Below are 26,431 nucleotides of genomic sequence, written 5' to 3'. Positions count from 1 at the left end.
TGCAGATGAACAGTAAACTTTTTTTTTTAAACTTTTACTGATATTTAGACCCTGGTTCTATCTTCAGCCAAAATACTGGTTGACAGAAAAGGCAAGGTCAGCATTTGAATCTTGTCAAGATTTGTGATACATGCTTGTGTACATTTTACACCTTTACATGGAACTGTATAAGATGGTGCCTTTGTCCATTTATGACAGATCTTAAGAATGTTTGCTTAGGGACCTGAATTTTGGGGTCTCATAGCTTGTGTTTCACTATTGAGATGGTGAGAAGAACAGGTTTGTTCACTAAATTCTTTATTCTTTCTTAGGCATTCCACTTTTTTATTGTTGAAGAACTCAAAAATTATTACCTAGGCAATGTGACTTGTCTGTTGTCACCCAAATGTGTCCCAGACAGAGAAAGGATTAGAAGTCATAGTTCTATCCACATCTTTGCAAACAACTGAAATTTAGTAATTCTATTCATTAACTCAGGGGGCAGAAGATAGGAAAGCAAGATCGAAGAATTGTTATTTAGAAATGTTTTATAACTTTAGTGTCTCTGTAGACTTTTTTTTTTTAAATTTTTTTAAACCCTTAACTTCTGTGTATTGGCTCCTAGGTGGAAGAGTGGTAAGGGTAGGCAATGGGGGGCTGAGGAGGGGTTAAGTGACTTGTCCAGGGTCACACAGCTGGGAAGTGTCTGAGGCCGGATTTGAACCTAGGACCTCCCATCTCTAGGCCTAACTCTCAATCCTCTGAGCTACCCAGCTGCCCCTCTCTGTAGACTCGATCACGGATCTCATTCTATCACATTTCATTCCTGTGTGAGCAATATGAATGCTCAGAAAGTCATTAGAATGCACCTCACTGCTCATAGGCATTTTCTCCTTTTTAATTCTCAGTGGACTGGATGAGTCCATCTTGGAAGAGTGTCTCCAATATCTAGAGAAGCAGTTGGAAAGTAGCCAGGCTCGCAAGGCTATGGAGGAGTTTTTCTCAGAGAGGTGAGACTCTGGCATATTTTCTGCAGTGTTGCCTTCTATGAGATCTGATTAGGGGCTTGTGGACCTAGAGAGCAAGTTCTCTTTGTCACCTGGTCCATTGGGTGACAGAAGGAGAAGGAGGGAGGGCATCATGAACTGAACCAGTCATGCCCCAAAGATGAATGGTTTCACTGGAAAGAGAAGTGATTGTGTGGAAATGGAAATTGATGCCTTTTGTGGGAGTTTAATGCGATTCTTCCATTTTTCTCTCTCTTCTGTCTTTCAGTGGAGAACTTGTCCAGATCATGATGGCCACAGCCAATGAGAACCTCTCTGCTAAATTCTGTAACCGAGTTCTGAAATTCTTCACCAAACTCTTCCAGCTGAGTGAGTGACAGCTTTTAATAATCTCCTTATGGGAACTTTGATGTCTGGCTAATACTGGGTCACCTTCTGCCAGAGTGTCACAGCAGCATGAAAATGTGAACAAGTGGGGAGAATCTCTCCAGGAAAGTGTTTCAAGAGAGACTGAACACTCGATTAAAGTAGCTTCCCTTGCCCTCCCCCACATTTCCTCCTTTCTCTTTTCTTCTCATCCTCTTCTTGCCTTAGTTGAGTTGACCATAGCCCTTTGATTTGTCCTCAGCCGAGAAGAGCCCTAACCCAAGCCTGCTACATCTCTGCGGCTCCCTCGCTCAGTTGGCTTGTGTGGAGCCTGTGCGGCTCCAGGCCTGGCTTACCCGCATGACCACATCACCCCCCAAGGAGTCTGACCAGCTGGAGGTAGTACAAGAGAACCGACAGCTGTTGCAGCTACTGACCACATACATTGTTCGGGAGAACAGGTAGAATATCTTGACCTAATTATGTTCCAGTGCCCTTTAAAGCTTCTGTGTGGATGGCCCTGAGCCCATCCTTTCTGCTTCTGCTATTAGTCCTGTCCTTTGAGCTATCCTCTCATTCCCTTCCTTTGTCTTTCCCCCAGTGTGAGCCCTTGCATAACAGCTTTGTTTCATCCCATGTGAATCTTCTGGAGGAGGCTGACCTAACAAGGATTGTGTATATGGCTGTTGTGTCATTTTGTTTAGCTAGGGTAATACTGTATTCACAGACTGGTTTTCCTCTTCTTCTAGTGTGTCCCTCACTTCAGCCACCTCAGGGCCAGATTCCATTGGCATCTCATTGCTTTCTTTCCTTAATAGCCAAGTTGGGGAAGGCGTTTGCACTGTGCTGCTGAGTACCCTGATCCCTATGGCGACAGAAATGCTGGCCAATGGGGATGGTGCTGGCTTTCCTGAGCTCATGGTTGTGATGGCAACACTGGCCAGTGCAGGCCAAGGTGCCGGCCACCTCCAGCTTCATGGTGCTGCTGTTGACTGGCTTAGCAGATGGTAAGTAGGATGGAGATGGCACAAGTGAGCAGTGAGACCCAGAACTTGGCATTGGGGAGGGTACTGCCTAGCTAGCTGCTTCCCCTCATCCAAACTCATTCAGCTTGGGCAAACTCTGGGCCAAGCACCTGTTGTGCTGGAGGAGAGAAGAATCTGGGTGGCCTGAGCCCCTCTTCAGAAGCTGATAGTCTAGTAGGTACTGAGACACTGAGATCTGGAGCCATGAGATGCAACATTAAATGATCAGTGTATTATTATTAAAAGGTTTTAGAACAAAGTACTCAGGGAGGTCTGGGTGCAGGGAGGGGTGGCTGAAGGAAGAGTGAATTGGTGTCCATTGATAGATACAGGGACACTGCTAAGAAGTTTGAGGTGGATTTTAAAAGACATGTAATGGATAAACATGCAAAGATGAGATGGGAAGATATTTCAAGTGCAAGGAATAGTGGAAGTAAGTCATGGAAGCAAGAGAGCCAAGGATGTGTCTGGGGGATTGATGTGAGAGAATGGGTTTGAGAAAAGAAGAAAACTTGACATACTATGATATTTTCCCTATAATGTTCATAGATTTATTACATTGAAATAGCCCTGAATTTTGTACCCAATCCTCACAGCTTTCTTAGACTATATATTATCATTATTTTGCTGATGAGAAGACTGAGGTATGGGACAAATTGATGGGAAGAGTTAGTGATAAAGGCCCATGTGGTTTAACTCAGTTTGTCGTTCACTTCATTAGTCCATTCTGTTCAGTCTTTTTCTGTTAATTTATATTTCTGTGTTCACTAATTGGGCTGGGAACTGAGGACCTGGTGGAGTCAGGAGGATGTTCTCTCTCCCTGGACACCTCAGTATTTTTGTATTTCCTTTCCTCAACAGTAAGAAATACTTGTCTCAGAAGAATGTAGTTGAAAAAATGAATGCTAATGTAATGCATGGGAAGGTAAGAAAATTGGGGAGCAACTATTAGACTGGGAGGGTGACAAAACAATTGGGGAGTAACTGTGCATCCTGGTAGAGTGTTGATTGATTCTTATTTCCAGTTTGCCAGGGAGTCACTGCTTCTTAGCCCTGGCCTCTGTCTCGGGTTGTCCTGCAGGGAGTAAGGGCTGTATCTCAAAGACCTAGAAGTGTGTAATTGTCAACTGCATGCCTTTAGGCCTTTTCAAGGTGTCAGGAAGTGATAGGAGGATGGCAAATACTCTGAGAAACAGGCTTTCAGCAGAGCCCTCCCTAAAACATCATGTGTCTGCTGTTTAAAAGCTATATTGTCATGGTACAGAAAAGGGCTCTTCCTGCTTGCCATCAGGCACCACTGTAACCAATGAATACTCCTTGAGGGGATGTTGATCTTTTGGAGCCCCAGAAGGGGCTCTCCCCCTGACACTCTAGAGTGCTAGGTTACTTGCCTTGTTCAGAAACACAGTTCATTCTGCTGGGATCTGTGATGCCTGCATTTAGGTGACATTTTATTCCCTATGGAGTGAAGAATGCTGGGTGTTTGGCTGAAAGCACCTGGTAGGCACTTCTGCTTGCCTTGGAACCCCATCCAGGTGGCAATTCTCCTTTCTTGTTAGCCTTTGTTCTTTCAGTATGGAAATGTCACAGAGTAGATAGATTCACGAACTTTGGGTCTCTGAGAGTTAAAGGTCAGACTGTTGTATTTGACAAAAGAGACAAGAGGGGTTTGCCAGAATTGGCACTAAACTAACCCATAATCTCTCCAACTACTCCTTATGTCTCTTGGCATAGTAGCCTGAGCCCTTACTGTGCTTAATTATGGCTGTTTGCTACATGGTGCACTTGGAGTCAGGAAGACTAAAGTTTGAATCCTGCTTGATAAAGTCATTTGTTCATTGTGTGACTCTGGGCAAGTCATTTCATCTCCTCTCATCCTCAGTTTCTTCATCTGTAAAATGGGGATAATACTGTTATCTACTTCCCAGGGTTATTGTGAGGATTAAATTCAGATGTTGTGTAAAGAGCTTTGCAAACCGTCAAATGTTACATAAAAGCCAAATGCTATTGATTATTGTTAAGTGAGCACTGCTGTCAAAAGGACTAATTGAAAGTGCATAAAAGTCTCAAGGGGAGGGTTGGGAAATAAAAGTGAGAGAAAATGAAGGAAAGAGAGACAAAACTGATCCAGAAAGAAGAACTTTTGAAAGGTGCAAAGATGCTTCTATCCTTATTGTACAAAGGTGTACAAACTGGTTTTTAAGTCAAGGAATATCTTCTGCAGTGTTGCCTTCTAAGAGATCTGATTAGGGGCCCCAAAATGATGTAAATGAAATTAAAAGGAACTTTTCACTGGGAAAAAGGCTCAGTACTTGATTTTACCCAATAGGAAATTATTTAGGAGTGTTTTCTTTTGCAGCATGTGACTGTTCTGGAATGTACCTGCCATATTGTGTCTTACCTGGCTGATGTCACCAATGCCTTGAGCCAGGGCAGCAGTCAGGGATCTAGTCACCTCTCAGTGGATGGAGAGGAGCGGGCCATCGAGGTTGACTCAGACTGGGTCGAGGAACTGGCTGTAGAAGAAGAAGACTCTCAGGCCGAGGACTCAGTAAGTGTCCTTGGGGCAGTCAGTCTTCCATGTGAGAGCCAGTTGGTAGAGTCTAGGTCATCCCACTTAATAGAGTTGTCAAGCAGATTCATGACAAAACCTAGGTTAGAAAACCATGTCCTTTCCAGGCTTAGCAGCTGCTGAGGCCTTAGGCAACATCACTAATGGGTTCCTACCCAAAGACTCGATTTCAGCAGTTGCAAGAGGGAGTTATAAAAACCCAAATTTCTGGAAGGAGGAGTCGTTCAATAGAGAGATAGCCTTTTGTACATACCAAATGAAATTTGACAGAACTTGGGGCAGAGATGGTATGAATTGCTTTGTGTAGGAACTATAGTTCATTTTAATTTTGGCCATAAAACACATGTGGCCTTTACTGATATTTACATTAAGTTTTGTTTTCAGCCTTTCCAACCCTTACTGTTGTGGACTGGTTTGCAATACATTACAAGCTAACCAGAAGGTTTCCAGTTGGATGGAGGAAGGGGAGGGCATGCATCTTATGTCTGTTTCTGGCTAACTGACTTTCTTTACTTTCGAGGATGAAGATTCTCTTTGCAACAAGCTGTGCACATTTACTATCACACAGAAAGAATTCATGAACCAACATTGGTAAGGACAGCTTTCCCATGAAGTGAAGGGTTTCTCTTTCATGGCTTTTGGGACTTGTCACCTAGCTGTGGATTCTTGATCTCCATAGGTACCACTGTCACACCTGCAAGATGGTGGATGGGGTGGGCGTGTGCACAGTATGTGCTAAGGTCTGCCACAAGGATCATGAAATTTCTTATGCCAAGTACGGGTCCTTCTTCTGTGACTGCGGAGCCAAGGAAGATGGGAGCTGCTTGGTAAGGGAGCTGCAATGCCGGTTGTACTTAAAGAATTTGGCAGTTAGGTTATACTGGGAGAGAAGTGCCAGGAAGGATGAGTCTTTAGTCTATTCCTTCCTGGTGACTCTGTGTCACCAGTGAGGTGGCATAGGCAGAGCTGGTTTAATATAGGAGAGTCCTGGGTTGAGTTCCCCCCCCTCCCCAGTTTGTTTTTCAACTCTGTGAGAATCACTTCTTTTAGATTCTCAGTATCTTCTGCAAAATTAGGGCTTTTACAGGATGACTTCTGGGGTGATGTCCAAGCCCAACATATTCTAAATAATTTGTGATGGCATATTACACATGATGAATCTGGCTTATGCTATTGACATCCTGTAGGCTAAGGGTAGGGCACTCCATTTTTGTCATTTCTCCCAGGCCACCTCCACATCTCATTTCTTAGGGTAAGTCTCTAACATATGGTGATAGGGAGATATTGAAGAATGGGATCATGAATCATTATCCTCAGAACTGGGATGTAAGTGAATAATTAGGAGGACAGAATTTAGGCCATCAGAACTAAAGTTTGTAGATGATGCAAAACCAGAATACACACTACACAACAGAATCGGGATTCTGGAAGGTCTCAACAGGCTAGATAAAACATTTGATTAAATGTAATATATTGCACAGTTAACTTCCCAAGTAACATGACAAGGAGAGGCACAGCTAGTAACAGTTGATCTGAAAAAGATATGAGGTTTAAGTTAATTGCAAGTCAAAATGAACCCATAGCTTGCCAACAACAAAGGAAGCTAATATTGCTTTCATCTTCTTAAGAGATGAAATGATGTCTAGGGTGCAGGTGCTCATATCTACCCAGAGCTCATCTGGAATGCCGTGTTCATTTCTGGGCACCACAGTTCAAGGAGGCCATGTGTTGGCTGGAGGGTACTCCCTAAAAGAGGAGAGACAGGATGGTGAAAGACCACATTAGAATCATTTGAAGGAACTAAGGCAGGAGAAGGGAAGATTTGTATGAGACATTATAGCTTTCTTCATGTATCTGGAGTACTAGCACATGAAAGAAGGATTAGCTTGTTCTGCTTAACCTCAAAGAGAAATTCAAAGACAAATTTATATTCTATATAAGGAAGAACTTAACAACTAGTGGACTCCAAAAGTGGATTGGGCTGCTTTAGGAGCTAGTTCATTTTCCTTCTTTTTTACTCTTGAACTTGGAGGTCTTTGAGTAAAGGCTACATGATCACTTTTTGGGGTATGTTGTAGAAGGGATTCCTGTTCATGGATGAGTTCTAGATCTGAGATTCTGTAGTTCAAACACATGATTAGCAGCTCTAGGAGTTCAGATGGTATAGACTGTGTCTTGTGGTTAGAACCAGGGCTCTCTGAGCTTTTTTTTTTGTTTGTTTTTCTCAGGCTCTGGTAAAAAGGACACCCAGCAGTGGTATGAGCTCCACCATGAAGGAGTCAGCATTTCAGAGTGAGCCCCGGGTTTCTGAGAATGTGGTGCGTCATGCCAGCAGCACGTCCCCAGCAGATAAGGCCAAAGTCACCATCAGTGATGGCAAAATTGTTGATGAAGAGAAACCCAAGAAGAGCAGTTTGTGTCGGAGTGTGGAAGGTTGCCGAGAAGAACTTCAGACCCAGGTGGGTGCCTCAGTGTTCACCCAGGAGCAGGGAAGAGAGTTTGAGGGAGGCAAGGAGAAGAGGGTCTCTGGACTTTGGTTTTCTGAAGGTGTGTTTTGTCACCTGGAATTATAGAATTATAGAATTTTTGCTTCAGTTTCTCCTTATGCATGATGGAAGTAGCTATAATTAACCCTTACCAGTTATCGCCCCAGCTGGGTTCTAATGCCTGTTAGCATAAAGGGAAAAACTGTTAACTGTTCTAATGCCTGTTAGCATAAAGGGAAAAACTGTTAACTGAGTCAACAATATGATAAATTTGGAGGGCTGTTGTGGCTGTGAAAGGAGAGTTTAGGGTGGGGAAGTCTTAACTTTTTACATAAACCAAATGAAGTCTTGATAGGTTGATCCAATGACTAGCATGTTAGATTAGGGATGAGAAAGTAGGTATTATAATGACATTTCCTCTCCATATCATAGATGTTATCCTTTATCTTCGCATATCTTGATTTCTTTATTTGTTTTCATTGTTTTTTTCTTCAGGCGAACTTCTCTTTTGCTCCCTTGGTGTTAGACATGCTTGGTTTCCTCATGGAGGCCATTCAGGTCAACTTCCAGCAGGCTTCAGCCATGGGCAGTAGCAGCCGGGCACAACAAGCACTCAATGAATTACACACCTTGGACAAGATGGTAGAGATGACAGACCAGCTGATGGTAAGTGCCAGTAAGTTCATGAAACCAGGCAGTGTGGGGAACCAGTCAATTTATTGGCAGCCAGATTGTAGCCAGTGCTATATACAGTACTCTTAGGATGCAGTTTCCATCTCCTTAGGATAAATGCATGGCCATTAACAGTATCACCTTGTTTTATTCCTCTTCTAGTACTCATACTTTTTATTTCTTTGGTACACAAACCAGATAAATTGTGCCCATGTACACTTGTTTTTGAAAAGGTAGGCCTAGTACCGGGACCTTTCCCTGAATTACATTGTCATTGGATATTTGTGTTTTCTCCCCTTTGCCTAGGTCCCTACCTTAGGCTCCCAGGAAGGTGCCTTTGAAAATGTCCGGATGAACTACAGTGGAGATCAGGGCCAGACTATTCGCCAGCTCATTAGTGCCCATGTGCTGAGACGAGTGGCAATGTGTGTGCTGTCTTCACCTCATGGGCGCCGCCAGCATTTAGCTGTCAGCCACGAAAAGGGCAAGGTGGATCTTCCTTAATTAATTCCCTAATATTTTTAATTCATTTTTTTCAGTGAGCAAAAGTTCACCTCTCCTTTCTGCCTCAGTTCCTCTCCCTTTCTCCCCCATTGAGAACAAAAGAAAAAACTAACCATATTTGTATCAGACAAAACAAATTGCTGTATTGGCCATGTCCCCAAACTATATATGTCTCATTCTTTACTCCTAATCCGTTTCCTTTCTATGAGGACATGGGTAGTATGTTTTACCATTAGTCCTCCAGAATCTTGTGTGGTGAGAACATTGACCAAAATTCCTAATTCTTTGTCTTTCCCAAGTTGTTTTCATCATATAAATTGTTCTCCTGGTTCTTTCTGCATACTTTACTTTGCATCAATTTATCCAGGTCTTATGTTTTTCTGAAACTCATCTCATCATTTTTTATATCACATTCTATCATATTCACATACCATAACTTTCGGCCATCCCCTAATTTTGTAGACGCAGATTCTCATTCTTTGCCACCATAAAAAAAGCTGCTACAAATGTTTTTGTACATCCTTAGAGTTTGTTATGCTTAGGACTAATACCCCTTTACTCTATCTTCCTAATTCCCTCTCTTTTGCTCCTTTCTTTCCTTTTTCCTTGATGAGTGAAATATATTTTTATACCAGCTCTGCTCCCCTAGTCCACCTGTTTTAGTGCCTAATTTTGCACCTTGATTAGGTGCGAGATAATTTTCTTTATCTTCCTTTCATTCTCCCTCCTCCCCTTTCCCTATTATATTCCTCTTCTTCAATCTTTGCATTCCTTTTTTCTTTTCTTTTTAAATTAAAAACCTTGCCCTCTGACTTAGAATTGATACTAAGTATTAGTTCCAAGGCAGAAGAATGATAAGGGCTTGGCAATGGAATCACTCAGCTAGGAAGTGTCTGAGGCCACATTTGAACCCAGGACCTCCCGTCTCTAGGCCTGACTCTCTATCCACTAAGTCATCTATAGCTGCCTCTCTTTGCATTCTTTTAAAATTATTAAGACAGAAAATCACTCCTTGGCCTTTTGTCTCATTAAACTCCCTTTATGACCTTTGACAATAATAAAGTCCATTGGAGATGTATCACCTCATATTTGAATCTGAGCAGTTTATCTTTGTTTAACTCTTTATCATTCATTCTTTTACCTTTTGATGTTTCTCTCCACTCCTGTATTAGAACTTCAGAATTCCTACGCAGCTCTGGTCTTTTCATCAGGAATACTTAAAAGTCCGGTATTTCACTTAAGGCTCCCCCTCTCTCTGTAGATTTGTATTCAGTTTTGCTAAGTAAGTTATTCTTTGCTGTAAGTCTTTTTCCTTAGTCCTTTGGAATATATTTCTCCTAGCTCTCAGCTCTGTCATAGTGGGGGCTACCAAATCATGGGTGATCCTAGCTGTGGCTTTTTAGTACTTTTTTTTTTCCTCTGGTGCTCTCATTTTAGTGACAAAGACATTTAAAAATTTTTTTAATCCTTATTTTCACCTCTTTCAGAAACTCTTAATTGAATCTGTGCCCATTTTGTTGTTATTGTTTTTCTTTAAGGCTTTTGCTTGTAGATATTTGGAATCATCCTCTTCTTCAGGGTTCCTTCCAGGTTACTTTTTTTTTTTTTTTTTTTTTTTTAACCCTTAACTTTTGTGTATTGACTTAGACTTGCCCAGGGTCACACAGCTGGGAAGTGTCTGAGGCCGGATTTGAACCTAGGACCTCCCGTCTCTAGGCCTGGCTCTCAATCCACTGAGCTACCCAGCTGCCCCCTTTCCAGGTTACTTTTTAACTTCAGGCTTGATGTTACGGCTGGGGTTTGTGGACTTATAGAAGGAAGGCCTGGACTGGCCCTGTTGTTGCTTTCTTGGGGATATTGAGTGTGATGTTCTCCACTGGGGATTTGCAGGCTTTCAGTGGTCCCAAAGTAGTTTATTGCTGTTCCTCTGGTCTGAGCTCTGTAAGTTCCTCCCCTGGGCCCACATCACTTTCTTAGTCACTCTGGATTTCTGACCCAGAAATGGGTAATAGGAAATACAGTTGTCAGTTGGCATGTCTCATTGAGTTGCTCTTGTATGGTTCTGGGGGTGCTCCAGTGTGAATCTAGGATAGTCTCTTGCCTAAGCCTCTTCGTGGACACTGGAATGCTCTTTGTATGATGATCCTGGCCAGACCTTGTCCCCATTGTCCACAAATCTCTGTCTGTCTCCCTTTGTCATTCTGTTCTGGAAAAATAACTCCCTATGACCTTTTCTTAGATTTTTCCATCAGGATTCAACCTGGTACATTTTTTGGATCAATTTGAAGGAATTTGGGGGTGGAAGACTCTATACTGCTTCTTGCTTCTCTGACATCTTGACTCCCTCCCTAGTATTTATTAGCCTAGCTGTGAAACAAGGGCCTGGTCATGAGAATTAAGAAAGAAATCATGCCTTTTTCTGAAGGCCTTTCGGCTCTGTCTTCTGATGGTATCAGAGTTGGGAGTATATGTTGGCTTTGTTCCTTTGCAGATTACTGTTCTGCAGCTCTCTGCACTCCTCAAACAAGCAGATTCTAGTAAAAGGAAGCTAACTCTGACTCGCCTGGCATCGGCACCAGTTCCCTTTACTGTGTTAAGTCTCACTGGAAATCCTTGTAAGGAAGACTATCTTGCTGTGTGTGGACTGAAGGTAGGAGTCCATTTTGGAGACTTTTAGAGTTTTGTAGACAATTTTGTTTTTTTTTCTGAACTGTCAGGCTTGTCCTCTTTATTATATCCTATCTGAGGGCAGGAACCCCTGTCTTTTGTAATTTCTTTTATAAAAAGAAATTCCTTTTATGGTTATTGGTATGTTTTGATTTTTACTTGTAACTAAAATTAATTAGAAGATAATATTCTTCTGAAGTTTTGCAAAGAGTTTGAGCTCTTCTCTTTGATAGTTTAAATATATGGTTGCCTTTATTTATTTGTTTGTTTGTTTTTAAGCCCTTACCTTCCGTCTTGGAGTCAATACTGTGTATTGGCTCCACGGCAGAAGAGTGGTAAGGGTAGGCAATGGGGGTCAAGTGACTTGCCCAGCGTCACACAGCTGGGAAGTGTCTGAGGCCGGATTTGAACCTAGGAGCTCCCATCTCTAGACCTGGCTCTCAATCCACTGAGCTACCCAGCTGCCCCCTAAATGGTTGTTTTTAAATGATTCCTTTTAACAAATTCAGCCAATCTTTTCTGAGTGCCTATTGTATTCAGTGCCTAGGGAGAAAGAGATAAAAAAGATAATTTTGGCCTATATACCACTTAAATCTACTTAGGGGAGACAATTGGAAAGCATGATTATTCTACTTTAAAAGAAGTCACGAGAGGCACACAAATGGACAAGTGGTCTGCACAGTCCAAGGAGAGAGTGTCTACACTCTGTGTCCCAAGGGGTAGAGATCAGTGGGAAGGGTGGACATTGCACTGCATCTTGAAGGGTCAGAGGGGCTCAGGATGTCAGTTTGCTGAGAATCAACATGGAAAGTCTTGGTGGAAGTATTGTGGATGGGAGAAGATTACCTGAATAGGCAAAAACATTCTATAGCCCAGAGGAAGTCTCTCTTTCCAGACATGGGAGGCATTTGGGAGGGGGATTTCTGAGACTTGAACAGGAATAAGTTATATCAGTGATTCCCAAAGTGGGCGCCACCGCCCCCTGGTGGCTGCTGCAGCGATCCAGGGAGGTGGTGATGGCCACAGGTGAATTTATCTTTCCTATTAATTGCTATTAAAGTTTTAAAAAAATTTATTTTCCAGGGAGCTAAGTAATATTTTTTCTGGAAAGGGGGCGGTAGGCCAAAAAAGTTTGGGAACCACTGAGTTAGATCATGCTGTTTTGTTTTTTTTTTTATCCCCATACTGGGTGCCAGGACTGCCATGTGCTGACCTTCAGTAGCTCAGGCTCTGTTTCTGACCACTTAGTGCTACATCCTCAGTTGGCAACAGGAAACTTTATCATCAAAGCTGTGTGGTTACCTGGCTCACAGACAGAGCTGGCCATTGTTACTGCAGACTTTGTCAAGGTACTGTCTCCTTCAGTTATTACTGGTACAGTGACCCTTCTGGGGTTGAGATCCTTTGGTTCTCAATGGGGGTGACCCATTAGGGACTAACACAGATATCAGTGGCTCATTTTGGTTTTACCAAGCATAAGAAATCTGGTTTAAGCCAAGCTAAAACTCATCTTAATCCTTTCTCTACTAGTCTCCACTACAGCCTGGCAACTTTAGTTGGTTTAACCACTAATGAATCAAATGGGATTCTTCCAGAGAGGACCAAGAGTTGGCTTCTTGTTTAGTCTTTTCTCTCTCTACAGATATATGACCTCTCAGTTGATGCATTGAGCCCAACCTTCTACTTTCTCTTGCCAAGCTCAAAGATCAGAGATGTTGCTTTTCTCTTCAATGAAGAGGGCAAGAACATTATTGTTATAATGTCCTCAGCTGGCTACATCTACACTCAGCTCATGGAGGAGGCCAGCAGTGCTCAGCATGGGCCTTTCTATGTCACAAATGTGCTGGAAATCAATCATGAAGATCTGAAGGTTGGAGTGACTTTTCTCTTTTCTCTGCCCTCAATTATTTAGGATCATAGGCTTTAGGATTGGAAGAGACCCTTAGAGATCCTTTATCCAACATCTCCATTTTATGCCTGAGGAAACTGAGGTCAAGATGCATCCTGGGTCATCCAGGGAGTAAAGAACAGAGCCAGTATATGGCCATATGGCCTCTGACTCTTAAAAATACTTTCCCTTCTTCCATGCATCCTCTCTAGCAGTTTACTCATGAGTGGGGGAGATAATGTTTTTTTCTCTTTCTCACCTAATATTCCATTTGCCATGACCTTAAACACATATTCATGTCCTGAAGAATGAAACTGATTGACCTTACTGCTCCCCCATCCTTATTTCCCAGGGTCTGTGTTATGTGTTCTCCAGGGAGATATCCTTTTTGCAGCAGCCTATGAAGCTGTCTAGTAACCCCCATCTGACCCTGGCAGGGGGATCTGAGATCCACTTCCATCCCTGTAGAGCTGATGATAAGCAGGAACTACAAAGGTTGCTGGTGAGCAGCCGCTTACCTGCCACAGCTCTGCTGGGTGCTTTGCTCAATACAGATATTGGGTCTGTGTCCCGGCAGGACAGCAATAGCCAGGTGGCAGGAGGAGGCGTGTCTGTATACTACTCCCATGTGCTACAAATGCTCTTCTTCAGCTACTGTCAAGGCAAATCTTTTGCAGCCACCATCAGCAGGTCTACTCTGGAGGTGTTGCGTCTCTTCCCCATCAACATTAAGAGGTAGGAGCCAGATTTATAGCCTGTGGGCAAAAGTATTCCCCTTCTGGTATTGGTATAAGCAAAAGAAGTTTTTCGTATACTTTATCTGGAAAATAAAGCTGCTAGATAATAGTAGTATGTAAGAAAGTAGTCATCAGATTTTTAAAGGCAGAAATAAAGGTTAGAGCCCTTGGGAAAGTTGCTTTATAGTTAACTCTCATCTGTTGTTGATCATCCACTTTTTGGTAAAGCCAAAAATATGTATACTCAGCTGTCCGTGCCAGAAAACATGCTTTGCTATTTATAAACTTGAAGCACTGGAAGAGACAGTGGACATGGGACAAGCAGGTGGTTTTACACTCTTATCTAATTGCCAGAGTTCTCAGCTTTGAGGGTCACATGTTGCCATTTGTCTCTGAATTTGATTTCTAAGCAGTGGTAACATAGACCTATAATTGTAATAAGAATATATGCCTTAGTCTCCAGAGAGATATTTTGGAGTCTAAAGGAAAATGTCTAGTATTTAGTACAGAATAGAAGTGGGTCTTAAAGACAGCCCAGAAGCAGTATCATTCCTTCCAACGATGAATAACTAGGGTTGATTGATCTGATCTTGTTGAACAGTGTTCTTTTCCTCTTTTCATCTACCATCTTTCTTTATCATTGATCCATTTAATCTGTTGAAGAGAGTGACCTTTTCATTCTTTACTGCTTGTTAAATCCAACTAAATTGTGGAACATCTTCATTTGTTGCAGTACTAATGGTGGCAGCAAAACTTCCCCTGCTCTCTGCCAGTGGTCTGAGGTGATGAACCACCCTGGATTGGTATGTTGTGTCCAGCAAACTACAGGTGTGCCACTGGTGATCATGGTGAAACCAGATACCTTTCTCATCCAGGAGATCAAGACTCTGCCAGCTAAAGCAAAGGTTGGTGCCAGTTCTTCCTGTCTTTGTAGACCTTTTCTGCTGTATCTAAAGTTCAATTTCCTAGTCTTATTGTAGAAGGTTTGATGAAGAATTTTCTCTTGGATCTTTCTTTGAGGAAGAAGGTGTTGCTGTCATGCCATTATTTTTTCATTTTGAAGCTACTTTTAATGGCTGGTGGCTGACAATAGTCTTCCTTTGTCCTTTCCTAGATCCAGGACATGGTTGCTATCCGGCACACAGCCTGCAATGAGCAGCAGAGGACAACCATGATCCTGTTGTGTGAGGATGGCAGTCTGCGCATTTACATGGCCAATGTGGAAAATACGTCCTACTGGCTTCAGCCTTCCCTACAGCCCAGCAGTGTCATCAGCATCATGAAACCTGTCCGCAAGCGCAAAGCAGCAGCCATTAGTAAGGCCCCACTACCCTCCTTTTTAAATAGTTTGAGACATATTTGAATATAATAGCCAACTGTTGGTTGCTAGTAGTGGGACAACTGCTCTAATTTGTAGCCAAATACATATTTGGTTTAATTCTGAAATGGTTTTGGGGGGAGGTTTTTCACATGTTTATCCTTAGGGAACACAGATTCCCTCCTTTTCAAAGGAAAACTGGCTTAAATGAACAGAAAAGAGGCATCAAGGTGGGTCAGTTTTCCAGCAAGCAATGAAGAACTTGGCTCATGTCTCTGAAGTGTGATACATTACTCTTCAGAGACAGTGGAGCTTCAAGTGTTTGAATTGGAGCAGAGGATTTCTTAAAGACCATTGCTGGACTCATCCTGGTTATTCAGATATTGTATTCATCCTTGTACACTTTGGTGTAGCTCACACTTCTCAAAAAGAGATAATGTTAATAATGAATGGGCTATGAGAAAACTCCTGTCAGTGAATGGGAGGGCCAATCCTGGAGTTGAATGTTGGCAGGAAAAGAAGGACAATGAAGTATCTTCTCTGTTACATCTTGGGATAGTAGTGAGAATGTGGGGCTTGAGAGTCAAACCTTGCTTTGCATCTTGGCCTGATCCTCCCTGGGACTTGAAGCAAGTTTCTTCACTTTTCTGAGTGTTCTGTAAAAGGAGGCCAGTAACCCTAATTGCATCCCTTGCTTCCAGAGTCATGGCAAGGAACCTGCAGTATAGGTAGCATTTGATGTTTCTTCTGTGGACTGCTGAGCTCAGGGTTCAAGGGCCAACATGGGCACAGAAAGCAAAGGTTTTGCAATGTATTTCAGACAGGAGTCAGTGTAGATGACAGGTGTTGGGGCTTTCTGACATCTCTGCTTGCTCCCCACACGCAGCCACTCGCACTTCTAGCCAGGTCACCTTCCCTATCGACTTCTTTGAACACAACCAGCAGCTGACAGATGTGGAGTTTGGTGGCAATGATCTCCTCCAGGTCTACAATGCTCAACAGATAAAACACCGACTGAACTCCACCGGCATGTATGTGGCCAACACCAAGGTGAGCAAGGGACTGAGAGTTCCCAATGACTGGGTGCCATATTATTCATTCGTTTGAAAGAGACCCTTTTCAGAGAGCAAAAATGTAGCTGTCAACTATGATTATCTTTGAATGCAAATGAATGTCATTAACAAAGTTGATTTTGAAACCTTGGGATGAGCATATGAAACAGAATTGGGTGAATTGTCACTTTTTCATCTGTGCTCTCCATTGATCTCCTGGATGAGAAAAGGTATCTGGTTTCACCATGATCACCAGTGGCACCCCTGTAGTTTGCTGGACACAACATATCAAAAGAATGCCCATTCCTCAAGCCTGTTTCTAACAGTGCTAAGTGAGTTATAGAATATTGGGAGAGCAGATGGTGGAGATTGGGAAATACTAGATAATTTTGGACTTGGTGCTAACATTTGAAAAGTCTCAGAGTGAGGAGAATGTAGCATGTTAGCCGGCCATTCACCCTCTGTCTTAGCCTATCTAGTGTCAGGAACAAGGAGGACATTATTATTCTCCTTTTACAGATCTGGATATTGAAGAGTGGAGTGGTTGGTTAAATGACCCATTTAGTCACTGATTTAGCTGTTGTTAGAACATTTCATTGACTCCTTGGTATTGGCATTCTGCCAGGCCTTTGAATGGAGGTTGTAGCCCTTCTGTGCCATCTCATCTGATTTGTGAACATTTCTCCTATGAATCCACTGTAGCAGCTTGGTCTGTGGTCTCTTCCTTTCTCTTTGTGGCTGTCACTCCCATTTCACATGTCGCCGACATGATATCTATCTCTTGTCAGGTTAAAGCACTGCATGTATTTTTGTTTCCTAAGCTGTGCTCTCTTTTCTTATAGCCCGGAGGTTTCACCATTGAAGTAAGCAACAACAATAGCACAATGGTGATGACAGGCATGCGTCTGCAGATTGGAACCCAGGCCATTGAACGGGCCCCATCATACATTGAGATCTTTGGCCGGACCATGCAGCTCAACCTCACTCGATCACGCTGGTTTGACTTCCCATTTACCCGAGAAGAAGCACTCCAAGCTGACAAGAAGCTGAGCATCTTCAGTGAGTCTCAGGCCCTTCTGTTGGAAGCTTAGGCTCATCCCACTTGCATTTTGGGGGCTCGTAGTGGGGCAGGTCCAGTATCTATTGACCTTTGAAAACGGTTGTAGAGGTGCCTCTCTACTCTCTTCTCTTAAATATGATCCATTTGGGAATTTAAAATGAAGAGAGAGTATTTAATATGTCCGGGCAAACTCCAGGAGACACAGTTGACCATTAATAAACTTGGAATTCTTTGTTGGGGAGTAGGATAGCAGCAGTTGGGGCCATTCTTTCCCTTGGCAGGTGTTGATAGGCAAAGGAGGAGAGAAAACATTACAGTGCTCCCTATTGGGAAAAAAAATAGATCATGGTTTGAGCAACTTGTCATGTCTTGAGAATGAATCATCACTCTTAGAGGTCATAGTCTTTGTTGTCTGCTATATCTGGCAGTACTATACTGGTCTGATGGTGCAGTGGACAGAGCACTGGGCCTGGAATTGGGAAGACCTGAGTTCAGATTCAAGCTCTGTTATTTGCCAATTGTATAACTTTGAGCAAGTTACTTAATCCAACTTTGCCTTAGTTTCTTTACATGTAAAGTGGGAATAATAATAGCACCTACTTTAGAGGGTTGTTTTGAGGTTCAAATGAAATATTTATTTCTTTTTTAAACCCTTACCTCCTGTCTAAGAATTGATACTAAGTATTAGTTCCAAGGCTGAAGAGTGGTAAGTGGCAGGCAGTTGGGGTTAACTGACTTGCCCAAGGTCACACAGCTAGGAAGTCTCTGAGGCCAGATTTGAACCCAGGACCTCCTGTGTTCAGGTGTCTTCTCTATTCACTGAGCCACCCAGCTGTCCTTGAATAAACATTTCTAAAAAGGGCTTAGCACAGTGCCTGGCACATAGTAGGCATATAAATGCTAATGGGAATGATCTTTCCTTTTCTCTTTCCTCCTGGTGAACTTCCCATCTCAGATGGGAGGCAACAAAATAACAGAAGAAAGGATACACTTGGAAAAAGTTCAGATGGGAGAAGAGAAAGGTAGAAGTAGGCCTGCATTCAGGATGTGGTACATGTGGTAGAAGGCAGGTAGGGCAATAAGGTTTTTCTTGGAGCAGTCACTTGTGTGTCAGTGACATCTTTGCTCAGGTTTAGCTATTTTGCCACTTTCAGGAGATGAAACCATAACTAACATTGAATAAAGTCATATCTTAACTGAGTCAGGAAAGAGCTCTTTGAGATGTGTAGTGTGCACAGTGGTGGCTGCACAGGGTCCCGTCATGTGGAGCAGTAGCTTTGCCTTATGATCAAATCTGAGCAGTTCTCTTTCAGATTCCAGGACCAAGGAGGGCATTTGGCTTATTCTTTGTTACTGAAACTAAGAGTGTTTGTGGAGAAGTGGAGATTCCTTGACATTTTAGGAACAGAAGTTAGCATAGGGCTGGCAGAAAAGAAGCATGAGAATAACCAAACAACACTTTGATTTGCTTTTCTCCCTACACTGGCCTGGTGTTTGATTTTGAAGCAGAAAGAGCTAATCTTGTGGGAAGCCTGCCTTCTAAATTATGTCTTTGGTTTGCAGTTGGGGCCTCAGTGGATCCAGCAGGAGTCACTATGATAGATGCTGTCAAGATTTATGGAAAGACCAAAGAGCAATTTGGCTGGCCTGACGAACCCCCAGAGGATTTTCCTTCTGCTTCTGTCAGTAATATCTGCCCCCCCAATGTAAGCCAAGGCAATGGCACTGGAGAGAGTGACACAACGGCCCCTACCACTTCCAGTGGGACTGTCCTGGAGAGGTATCAACCTTAGAGTGATAGAACTCCTTGACATAGCTAGATCTTCTCCCTTTCACCTTCCATGCTCCTGTATATTTTCAGTCTATTCTAAAACATCTATTTAGAACTCAAGTCTTAGCCCTTCATTTTCTCCTAGTTCACCAATGTCCAGTGTCTCCCTGGTATGAGTAAAGAAAGCCCTAGAGCCCAGTCTATTCCTAAGGCTCCTTTCCCCTCTCCTGATGATACCCATGAGCTCAGTTTCCCTCTGAGATTCTGACTCCTTCCTTTCTTTACCCATTTGGATCAGCTGTATAGGACAGAAAGCTAGGTTTCAAGCCAGTTCACCACTTGGGGAGCCAGTCTTGTAGACATAGCAGGCAGGTCCTCCCAGCCTCTCTGGTCTTAACTATCCTCTAGTTTCTTTCTGCATAGCCACGTTTTTGGGAGCAACCTTGCTGGCCTGAGGCTGCCCTCTGCATCCTGGACATCAGTTCAAGGGTCTCCCCAAACATGCCTTGTGCTTGGCTTTGTGTGAGGAGGCTTGGTCGGGTATCTTACAGTACAAGTTGTTGACTTATCTTGGGAGAGCCAAGAAGACCCTGGCTTGACAGCACTTCTCCTTGCCCTCCCCTTCCCCATATTGATTTATGGTTTCCACTTGTTTCTGAGCTTCACAGATTTCTTTCCTTTTTTTCTTTGCTTCCCCCCAAGTTCTGAAACTGAGTCCCTAACCAAGCTGGATCGGTTAGTATGCCCTCCTTTCCTCTGCACGAGTGAATGTGTGTCTGAGAGCACCATGGGCAGCGATGTGGCTTGGCATTGACCCTGCCTCTGTTTACAGGGTCCATTCTGCTTCTTTGCATTCTGCCCCTTGCATGGCTGCAGGCTTCTTCCCTTGTCAGGAAGGGCTTGCCTGAGGAATTGGTGTGCTCTTTGTTGTCATTGTTGCCTGCTTTGCAGACTGACTTGTAGCTCGCTCTTTCCTACCCTGTTTCTGACTTTTCTGTACCATGTGTTTATAGCCAAGGGAAGATAAATGTGTTCAACCTGTTTGATCAGATTAGCAATCAGAGAGCTTACTTGTTCCCAATTGTTTCTTTAGTCCTTTTTCATGCCTTTCCTTGCTCCATATCTCTACCCCAGTTTTGCCATTTTTCTCTCCTATTGCCCCTCTCCACACTTCTCTGTCTGTGTGCCAGAGTTTTGTATGTCAAGATACTGATTTTTTTTCTTTATATAACTCTTGTGAGAATTGGGGCAGAAGGCACAAGAGAGCAGAGTCTTGGCAGAATGTTTCCTTGGGGAATCTTTAAGTTTTGGTAACAACGTTTCTTCTCTACCTACTTTCTTGAGAGTTTGATGGGCAGCTGTACAGCATCTGATTGGCACCTTAGGTATGCCCTCACTGGGCTATTGGCAGTGCCATATCCATGATAAATCAGTTTCTTCTCTCTACTTTGCTGTGAATAGCTTGTATTCTCAGGGTCTCTAGGAAATGTTTGTGTAGTCTTTGTTGAAGGTGTAGTGGACCTAAAAGGGATATGGCCATGATGTGATTCCTACTCACTTCAAGAAGTATTCAAGAATACTCTTTCCTTAGGGGCACCCCATCATTCCTTGATCTCTGTACCCCAGTGCCTTGGGCTCTGGTATATCCAGGTTGTTAAGCCAATCCCAATGATCCCTGCCACAGGCAACAGAGGGAACAGTTTTATCCTCTTTGAGAGAGAAAAGCCCTGTCTTTGAGCTGTGGATTATCAGCACAGCCCCAGGTTGATGTGTGTGTGGGGAGCCAGGTTTCACTCTGGCCTGTAACACAAGGAAATGATATGCATGGTGCCTGTGGCCGGTCTTATCACGCTCTTGTTCTGTCCTTGGCATATACCAGCTGTCCCCAAGCTACCCACAGTTGTAGTTTGCCCAGGCCAAAGCACAAGGGGGAGGTGCTCAACTCAAGCTGCTTTTCTCTCTTCCCTCCAGGCTAGTGGGGAGTTCTTTAGAAGCCCTCGAAAGCTGCTTTGCTGTGGGCCCTGTCAGTGAGAAGGCAAGTGACTTCTTCAAAGCCATGAGAGCTTTCTGAAGAGTGTGTGGGTCCTTGGGGATTTCTGGTCTCGTGTTTGAAGAGCTTGGTCTCCGCTTGGCACAACTTTGGGAACTGGCCATGAAAGGAGCAGCTCTTGGGAAGTTCATGGACCTTTACACCCCTGAGTGTTAGCCCTGAATGTGTTGCAGCCTTGCCAGAGCCAGGCTTGGGTCACTGGACCTCCAGAAGGGCACGGACAGATCTAGGGCTTGAAACCCTGTCATGGCTGACTCTCGTGCGAGAGGGGCCTTCTGAAGTGGTGGGAAAAGGGAGGGAGGGAGAGTGAGCATGGGCAATCTCTTTGGGTCTGCATCAGTACTAATCCCTCTGTTTTCTTTTTCTACTTCTTCTCTCTGGAACTAGGAAAAGAGCAAGGCTGCAGCTCAGGAGCTGGCCACCATGCTGCTTTCTATGCCAGCACCATCCAGTGTCCAGCAACAGACAAAAAGCCTCCTTGCCAGCCTTCACACCAGTCGCTCAGCCTATCACAACCACAAGGTAATCATCTGAGAGTCTTCTCAAAGCATAGGAGCCAATGCTCTCATTGGTACCTATTTCTCTTGAGTGATAACCAGGCCTCTGAGAGAAAAGAATTTGGGGAGTGGGAACCATAGCTAATATTACACAAGGGAGTGTTGCATAATTTCTAAGCACAGGAACGCAAATAAGGTAAATGAAGTCTCCAAGCCACAAAGAATTAGGTTTATTGGGAGATGGTTAGTCTCACAATAAAACTGGACTTCTGGTCAAGGCCAAAAGACCCTAAGCCTTGTGATAGGACTTCTTTTATACCACAAGAATATCACAACTTTTATACCAGTACAGAAATAATTCAAGAGTGATAAAAATCGATCTGGATTGGTTGAAGTAATCAGGAAATACTTCTTATTGGTAGAAGTCATCAATTGATAGACAAGGGGGGAATTGGGGAACCTGAACCCTACTTTCTAAACCTGATGTTATCAAAGATGATGAACAGTTAGATGACCAGGGTAAGGAGGAGGTGCCAGGCCCCCAAAGTGGGGCAAAAGCCTGATGATATATAATAGGGTATATACAAAGGTGAAGGGGTGTCACCCGGGCTTCTAACCAAGGCAAAAGTCTCTACTAATGAAGACCCAGTTACAAGTTTAAGACCATAATTGCTGAGGGTGCATGATATAGCAAGTTTAAGGCTAAGACTAAAACTGAGGCCTATGCTAACAATGATTACCTATGCTAAAGCAGTTATTTACTTAATTAAAAACCCAATACTTATACTAAAACAATCACAAAGGCCTACTAAAATCATCGCTTATGCTAACATTAGTTATCTCTCTTAGAATTACAGTTTATAATTAATTTAATACAACTGCTAACATTAAAATCTAATCCTCATTTAAGGGGGTAGGGGATTTTTTACTCACAGGGAAGATGAATTCTGTGTTGCTAACGTACATCTGGGGAGTCATGGTCAGATCCTACTGGAAAGTCTGTAACCCTCAATGGCTTCTCATTTCTAATACCTGCTCACATTTTGTTGTTCCCTGCAGTGGTTTGCCCATGCCCTGCCCCTTTGGGGCAGCTCCCTTTAGGGCTGGTGAGTGGCCTTGCTGCTGCCACCTTCCAGATCCCCTTTTATGCTCCAATCCCTTGCTTTGGGCTGGTCCAGTGTGAGCCTGATGTTTTAACAGGACCAGGCCTTGCTGAGTAAAGCTGTGCAGTGCCTCAACTCATCCAGCAAAGACGGGAAAGAGCTCGACCCAGAGGTGTTCCAGCGGCTCGTGATCACTGCTCGCTCCATTGCCATCATGCGCCCCAACAACCTTGTCCATTTCACTGAGTCAAAGTTGCCACCAGTGGAAACAGGTGACTGGAGCTTTGTGTGGCGATATCCTTCCTAAACTAACTTGTCTTTCTGATTGTAACAAGAAAATGCTGAAATAAGCACAGGAAAATTGGGGTTTGATTCAGACTAACTTTTGTATCTCCTTTTTCTTAAGAAACAGTAATGTTTAAGTGTCCTGCATTAGGCTGTCTAGGTGGTCTCCTTGATTCTAGTATCATCTCTCTAGTCTATCATATAGTCTTCTGCAAAAGTAATTGTCTTACTGTGCCCTACCAATTATATCACTTCTTGTGGATCAGGTTAAGTACCTCCTTCTTAGCCTGACATTCAAGACTGTATGGCCTGCCTTCCTATCCTTGTTTCACACTCCTCTTCATTTGTTCTACAGGCCTAATAAACTATGCCGCTTGGCATTCCCCAACTTCATCCTATCCCTTTTCATTGCTGCACTGGACTGAAAGCAAGCCTTCTCTTTCTACCACCGCCTTTGTCTTCACTTGTCGGCTCCTTATTCATTCAGTAATGCCTAATTATAGTGCCACTTTTCAAAATATTAGACTGACCTAGCCTCTGCTGGAAGGCTGTAGTGAGTAGGGAGCCCACCATCTCTCAAGGAAATCTTTTTTTTTTCTTTCAGATAGTATTAATGGTTGGGAAATTTTGTCTTATATCAAAACCCAATTTGCTTCTTTGGAATTTTCACCTATTGCTCCTAATTCTGTTATCTGGGACTAAGCAGAACAAGTTGATTCCTTATTCCATATGACAATCTTTCAGATACTTAAAGCTTGTTATCATCTTTTAAGTCTCTTCCTCTCTGGGCTAAACACCTCCAGTTCCTTTAATGGTTGATCTTCACATGGCATCATCTGGAGTTGCTTTACCATCTTGGTTGTCTGACTATGGATTCTTTCCAGATGACTAGTATCTATCCTAAAATAGAGTGTGTAGAACTAAACACAATTCTCTCTATGTAGTTTGGTTGCTTTCTTTGATCTTGGGAAAGCTCTTAGGAAAGCAAGGTGGCTTGGTGAATAGGGAAAAAGACCCAGAGTCAAATTTAGGCCTCAGACACTTTGTACTTGTGTGGGATCCTGGTCAAGCCACTTCATCTCTGTTTGCTTCTGATTCCTAATCTGAGGTTATGAATAGGTACCTACTTCCCAGGGTTATTTTGAAGAGCAAATGAGATAATATTTGTAAAACTCTTTGCACATAAGTCCTATTTAAATATTGTTGTTACTATCTTCATCTTGCTCAGTTAGAATGGATTTCTCCCTCCAATTAACTCTTAGAGCACTTCATACTTTTTTTTCATTCCTTTGCTATTTTTAATTTTGTAATAATAGCTTTTGTATGCATGTTCTATATCCTCTTTTGGAGACTGCTTAGGAACAGGGATCATGACTTATTTATCTTTTTATCTGTTGTGTTGAAGTGAGTAGAATCTTACTTAGAGAAACACTCAGAATTCCAGAAAAGGTGCTAATCACTTCATTGAATACCACCTATAGATCCTGGGTCAGTGACTTTCACTTTACCGATTCATTCTTTCAGTGTTCTCACTGAGCTTTGTCTGACTGTAGGTTCTTGTCAGGCACTTTGAAAAGTATAGAAGTCTATTCTGTGCTTCCCGAAATTCTGTGCAGCAATCTCCTTTGTAGTATTTTTATCTTGGAGACATTGCCTTTGGCCACTTCTATACCTATGCCAGAGGCTCCTGTGTTTAGCATCAGTAGTATAAGAAGTAATATGCTTTCTGAACCGTTTTGAGAGACATTTAGAGTTCAAGTCTCTTGACCTTTGGGATAAAACTCAAAGCCAAACTTGGATTCCAACTGTATTTGGGCCCTAAAGTAATGGTTAACTTTATGTTCAGCTGTTGTTTCTTCATTTCAGTGGCTATTGTCAAATTTTGGTTCTAATTCTTCAACTCTTATCCTAAAGAACCCCCATGGCAGAGCTTGTAAGTTATACTCAAAGTTTATTTGTTGATTTCTTTAAAATCTTCCCTTGTTCAAATACTCCTTTATCCATCATCTTTTCATCCCTTTTCCTCAAAGTTTCTAGTCTTGGAATCATTCTGGAAAAATTTAGACACTCTTATAATAGAATGGAAAGCCCACTGATAATGCCAGTGATAAGTTTGTTCTGGAATGAGCCTTCTGTAGTCTTATTTTTTTTTCTTTTGTACATTCCTGTATTGAATATATTGAGACAGCTCTCCTTTTAATTGGATCCTGCCTTGAAACTACCTACACAGGCAAAACATTCCTGGCTTGAGTTAACCTTAATAAATATTTCATTTCATCCCCAATGTACCACCACTAATAATTTTCTTTCTGCTGCTTAGAAGGAATGGATGAGGGGAAAGAGCCCCAGAAACACACAGAAGGAGATGGCTGTACTTTTATCACCCAACTCATCAACCATTTCTGGAAACTGCATGCATCCAAACCCAAGAATGCTTTTTTGGCACCTGCCTGCTTACCAGGTATTTCATTAAAATAGTAGCCTGCTGCTTTGTTTTTTCTTTGTAGGGAATGGTCAGTCAACAGTCAAAAGGTGTTTATTAAGCACTTACTGTGTGACAGGCAGTGTGCTAAGGGCTTAAGGCACAAAGAAAGGCAGAAGCATGGTTCTTGTTCTCCCTCACAGAGCCTTGTGTGGGGAATGAAGCCTCAGACAGAGGAAAAGTTGGGTTTTTAGTATGTGCCTTCTCAAAAGGACAACTCTTTTTTGCCTTTGGTGATCTTGCTCAGTAGAATCATAGAGATCTATGTGATCAGTGGGATACCACTTTGTATCAGAGGAATATGCCATAGTTCTTACTAAAGGCCTTTTCTCTGTTGACTGTCTGCTATTTGTCCTGTACGTGGCTTGTCTTTAAATATGTTTGTTTGTTTTGTCTTCCCATTAGATTGTGAGTTCCTTGAGGGAAGGTGCTCTCTTTCTATGTATCCCCAGTATTTAGCATAGTGGCTGGCACATAGACATTTAATAAATATTTATTGACTAACAAAGGAATATATTTTGGTGTCCATGATAGTGTTGGTGGTATGACTTTTCAAGATCTTTCAGAGGTATTTCAAATTCAAAGTCTATTTAAAAGACAAAAGGCATCATTCATCATTCTTGTAAATGATTTTGATTTCCCAGTGATCATTTCTTTCTCATTCTGACCTGTCTTTCTCAGTTTTTATGGACAGTTTGGTGAGGAATTCAAAAGTTCAAAGCCCTCTGGATGAGAAGAGTCTTAATAGTAGAATAACAGATCTAGAACAATCCAAGGTTTCCATTTATAAAGCCCTGGAGATGTTCTAGAGCAGGGGTTGGCCACCTTTTTGGCCGTGAGAGCCATAAACACCACATTTTTTAAAATGTAATTTCATGAGAGCCGTACAGTGCTCACAGTGCGCGCTCCT

General features: G+C 42.7%; 1 protein-coding gene across 1 annotated transcript in view; it reads left to right on the top strand.

The window, feature by feature from the left end:
- The window catches only part of UBR4 (ubiquitin protein ligase E3 component n-recognin 4), a 161,355-nt gene that overhangs the window by 48,975 nt on the left and 85,949 nt on the right, over positions 1-26,431 (top strand). The window contains exons 31-54 of the mRNA XM_044668702.1: positions 888-989; positions 1,255-1,355; positions 1,615-1,813; positions 2,171-2,359; positions 3,239-3,302; positions 4,737-4,928; positions 5,470-5,540; positions 5,629-5,776; positions 7,178-7,408; positions 7,931-8,101; positions 8,414-8,596; positions 11,103-11,261; positions 12,475-12,627; positions 12,921-13,148; positions 13,744-13,901; positions 14,637-14,808; positions 15,018-15,219; positions 16,108-16,271; positions 17,116-17,332; positions 18,897-19,113; positions 21,076-21,139; positions 21,542-21,676; positions 22,852-23,026; positions 25,360-25,500. Of these exons, the coding sequence (XP_044524637.1) occupies positions 888-989; positions 1,255-1,355; positions 1,615-1,813; positions 2,171-2,359; positions 3,239-3,302; positions 4,737-4,928; positions 5,470-5,540; positions 5,629-5,776; positions 7,178-7,408; positions 7,931-8,101; positions 8,414-8,596; positions 11,103-11,261; positions 12,475-12,627; positions 12,921-13,148; positions 13,744-13,901; positions 14,637-14,808; positions 15,018-15,219; positions 16,108-16,271; positions 17,116-17,332; positions 18,897-19,113; positions 21,076-21,139; positions 21,542-21,676; positions 22,852-23,026; positions 25,360-25,500 (3,836 nt within the window). The remainder of the gene's footprint in view (positions 1-887; positions 990-1,254; positions 1,356-1,614; positions 1,814-2,170; positions 2,360-3,238; positions 3,303-4,736; positions 4,929-5,469; positions 5,541-5,628; positions 5,777-7,177; positions 7,409-7,930; positions 8,102-8,413; positions 8,597-11,102; positions 11,262-12,474; positions 12,628-12,920; positions 13,149-13,743; positions 13,902-14,636; positions 14,809-15,017; positions 15,220-16,107; positions 16,272-17,115; positions 17,333-18,896; positions 19,114-21,075; positions 21,140-21,541; positions 21,677-22,851; positions 23,027-25,359; positions 25,501-26,431) is intronic.

The sequence above is a fragment of the Gracilinanus agilis genome, chromosome 3 (assembly GCF_016433145.1).
Source record: "Gracilinanus agilis isolate LMUSP501 chromosome 3, AgileGrace, whole genome shotgun sequence".
Taxonomy (NCBI): domain Eukaryota; kingdom Metazoa; phylum Chordata; class Mammalia; order Didelphimorphia; family Didelphidae; genus Gracilinanus; species Gracilinanus agilis.
The sequence above is the reverse complement of the archived record's forward strand: the minus strand, read 5'-3'. Positions and strand labels throughout refer to the sequence as shown.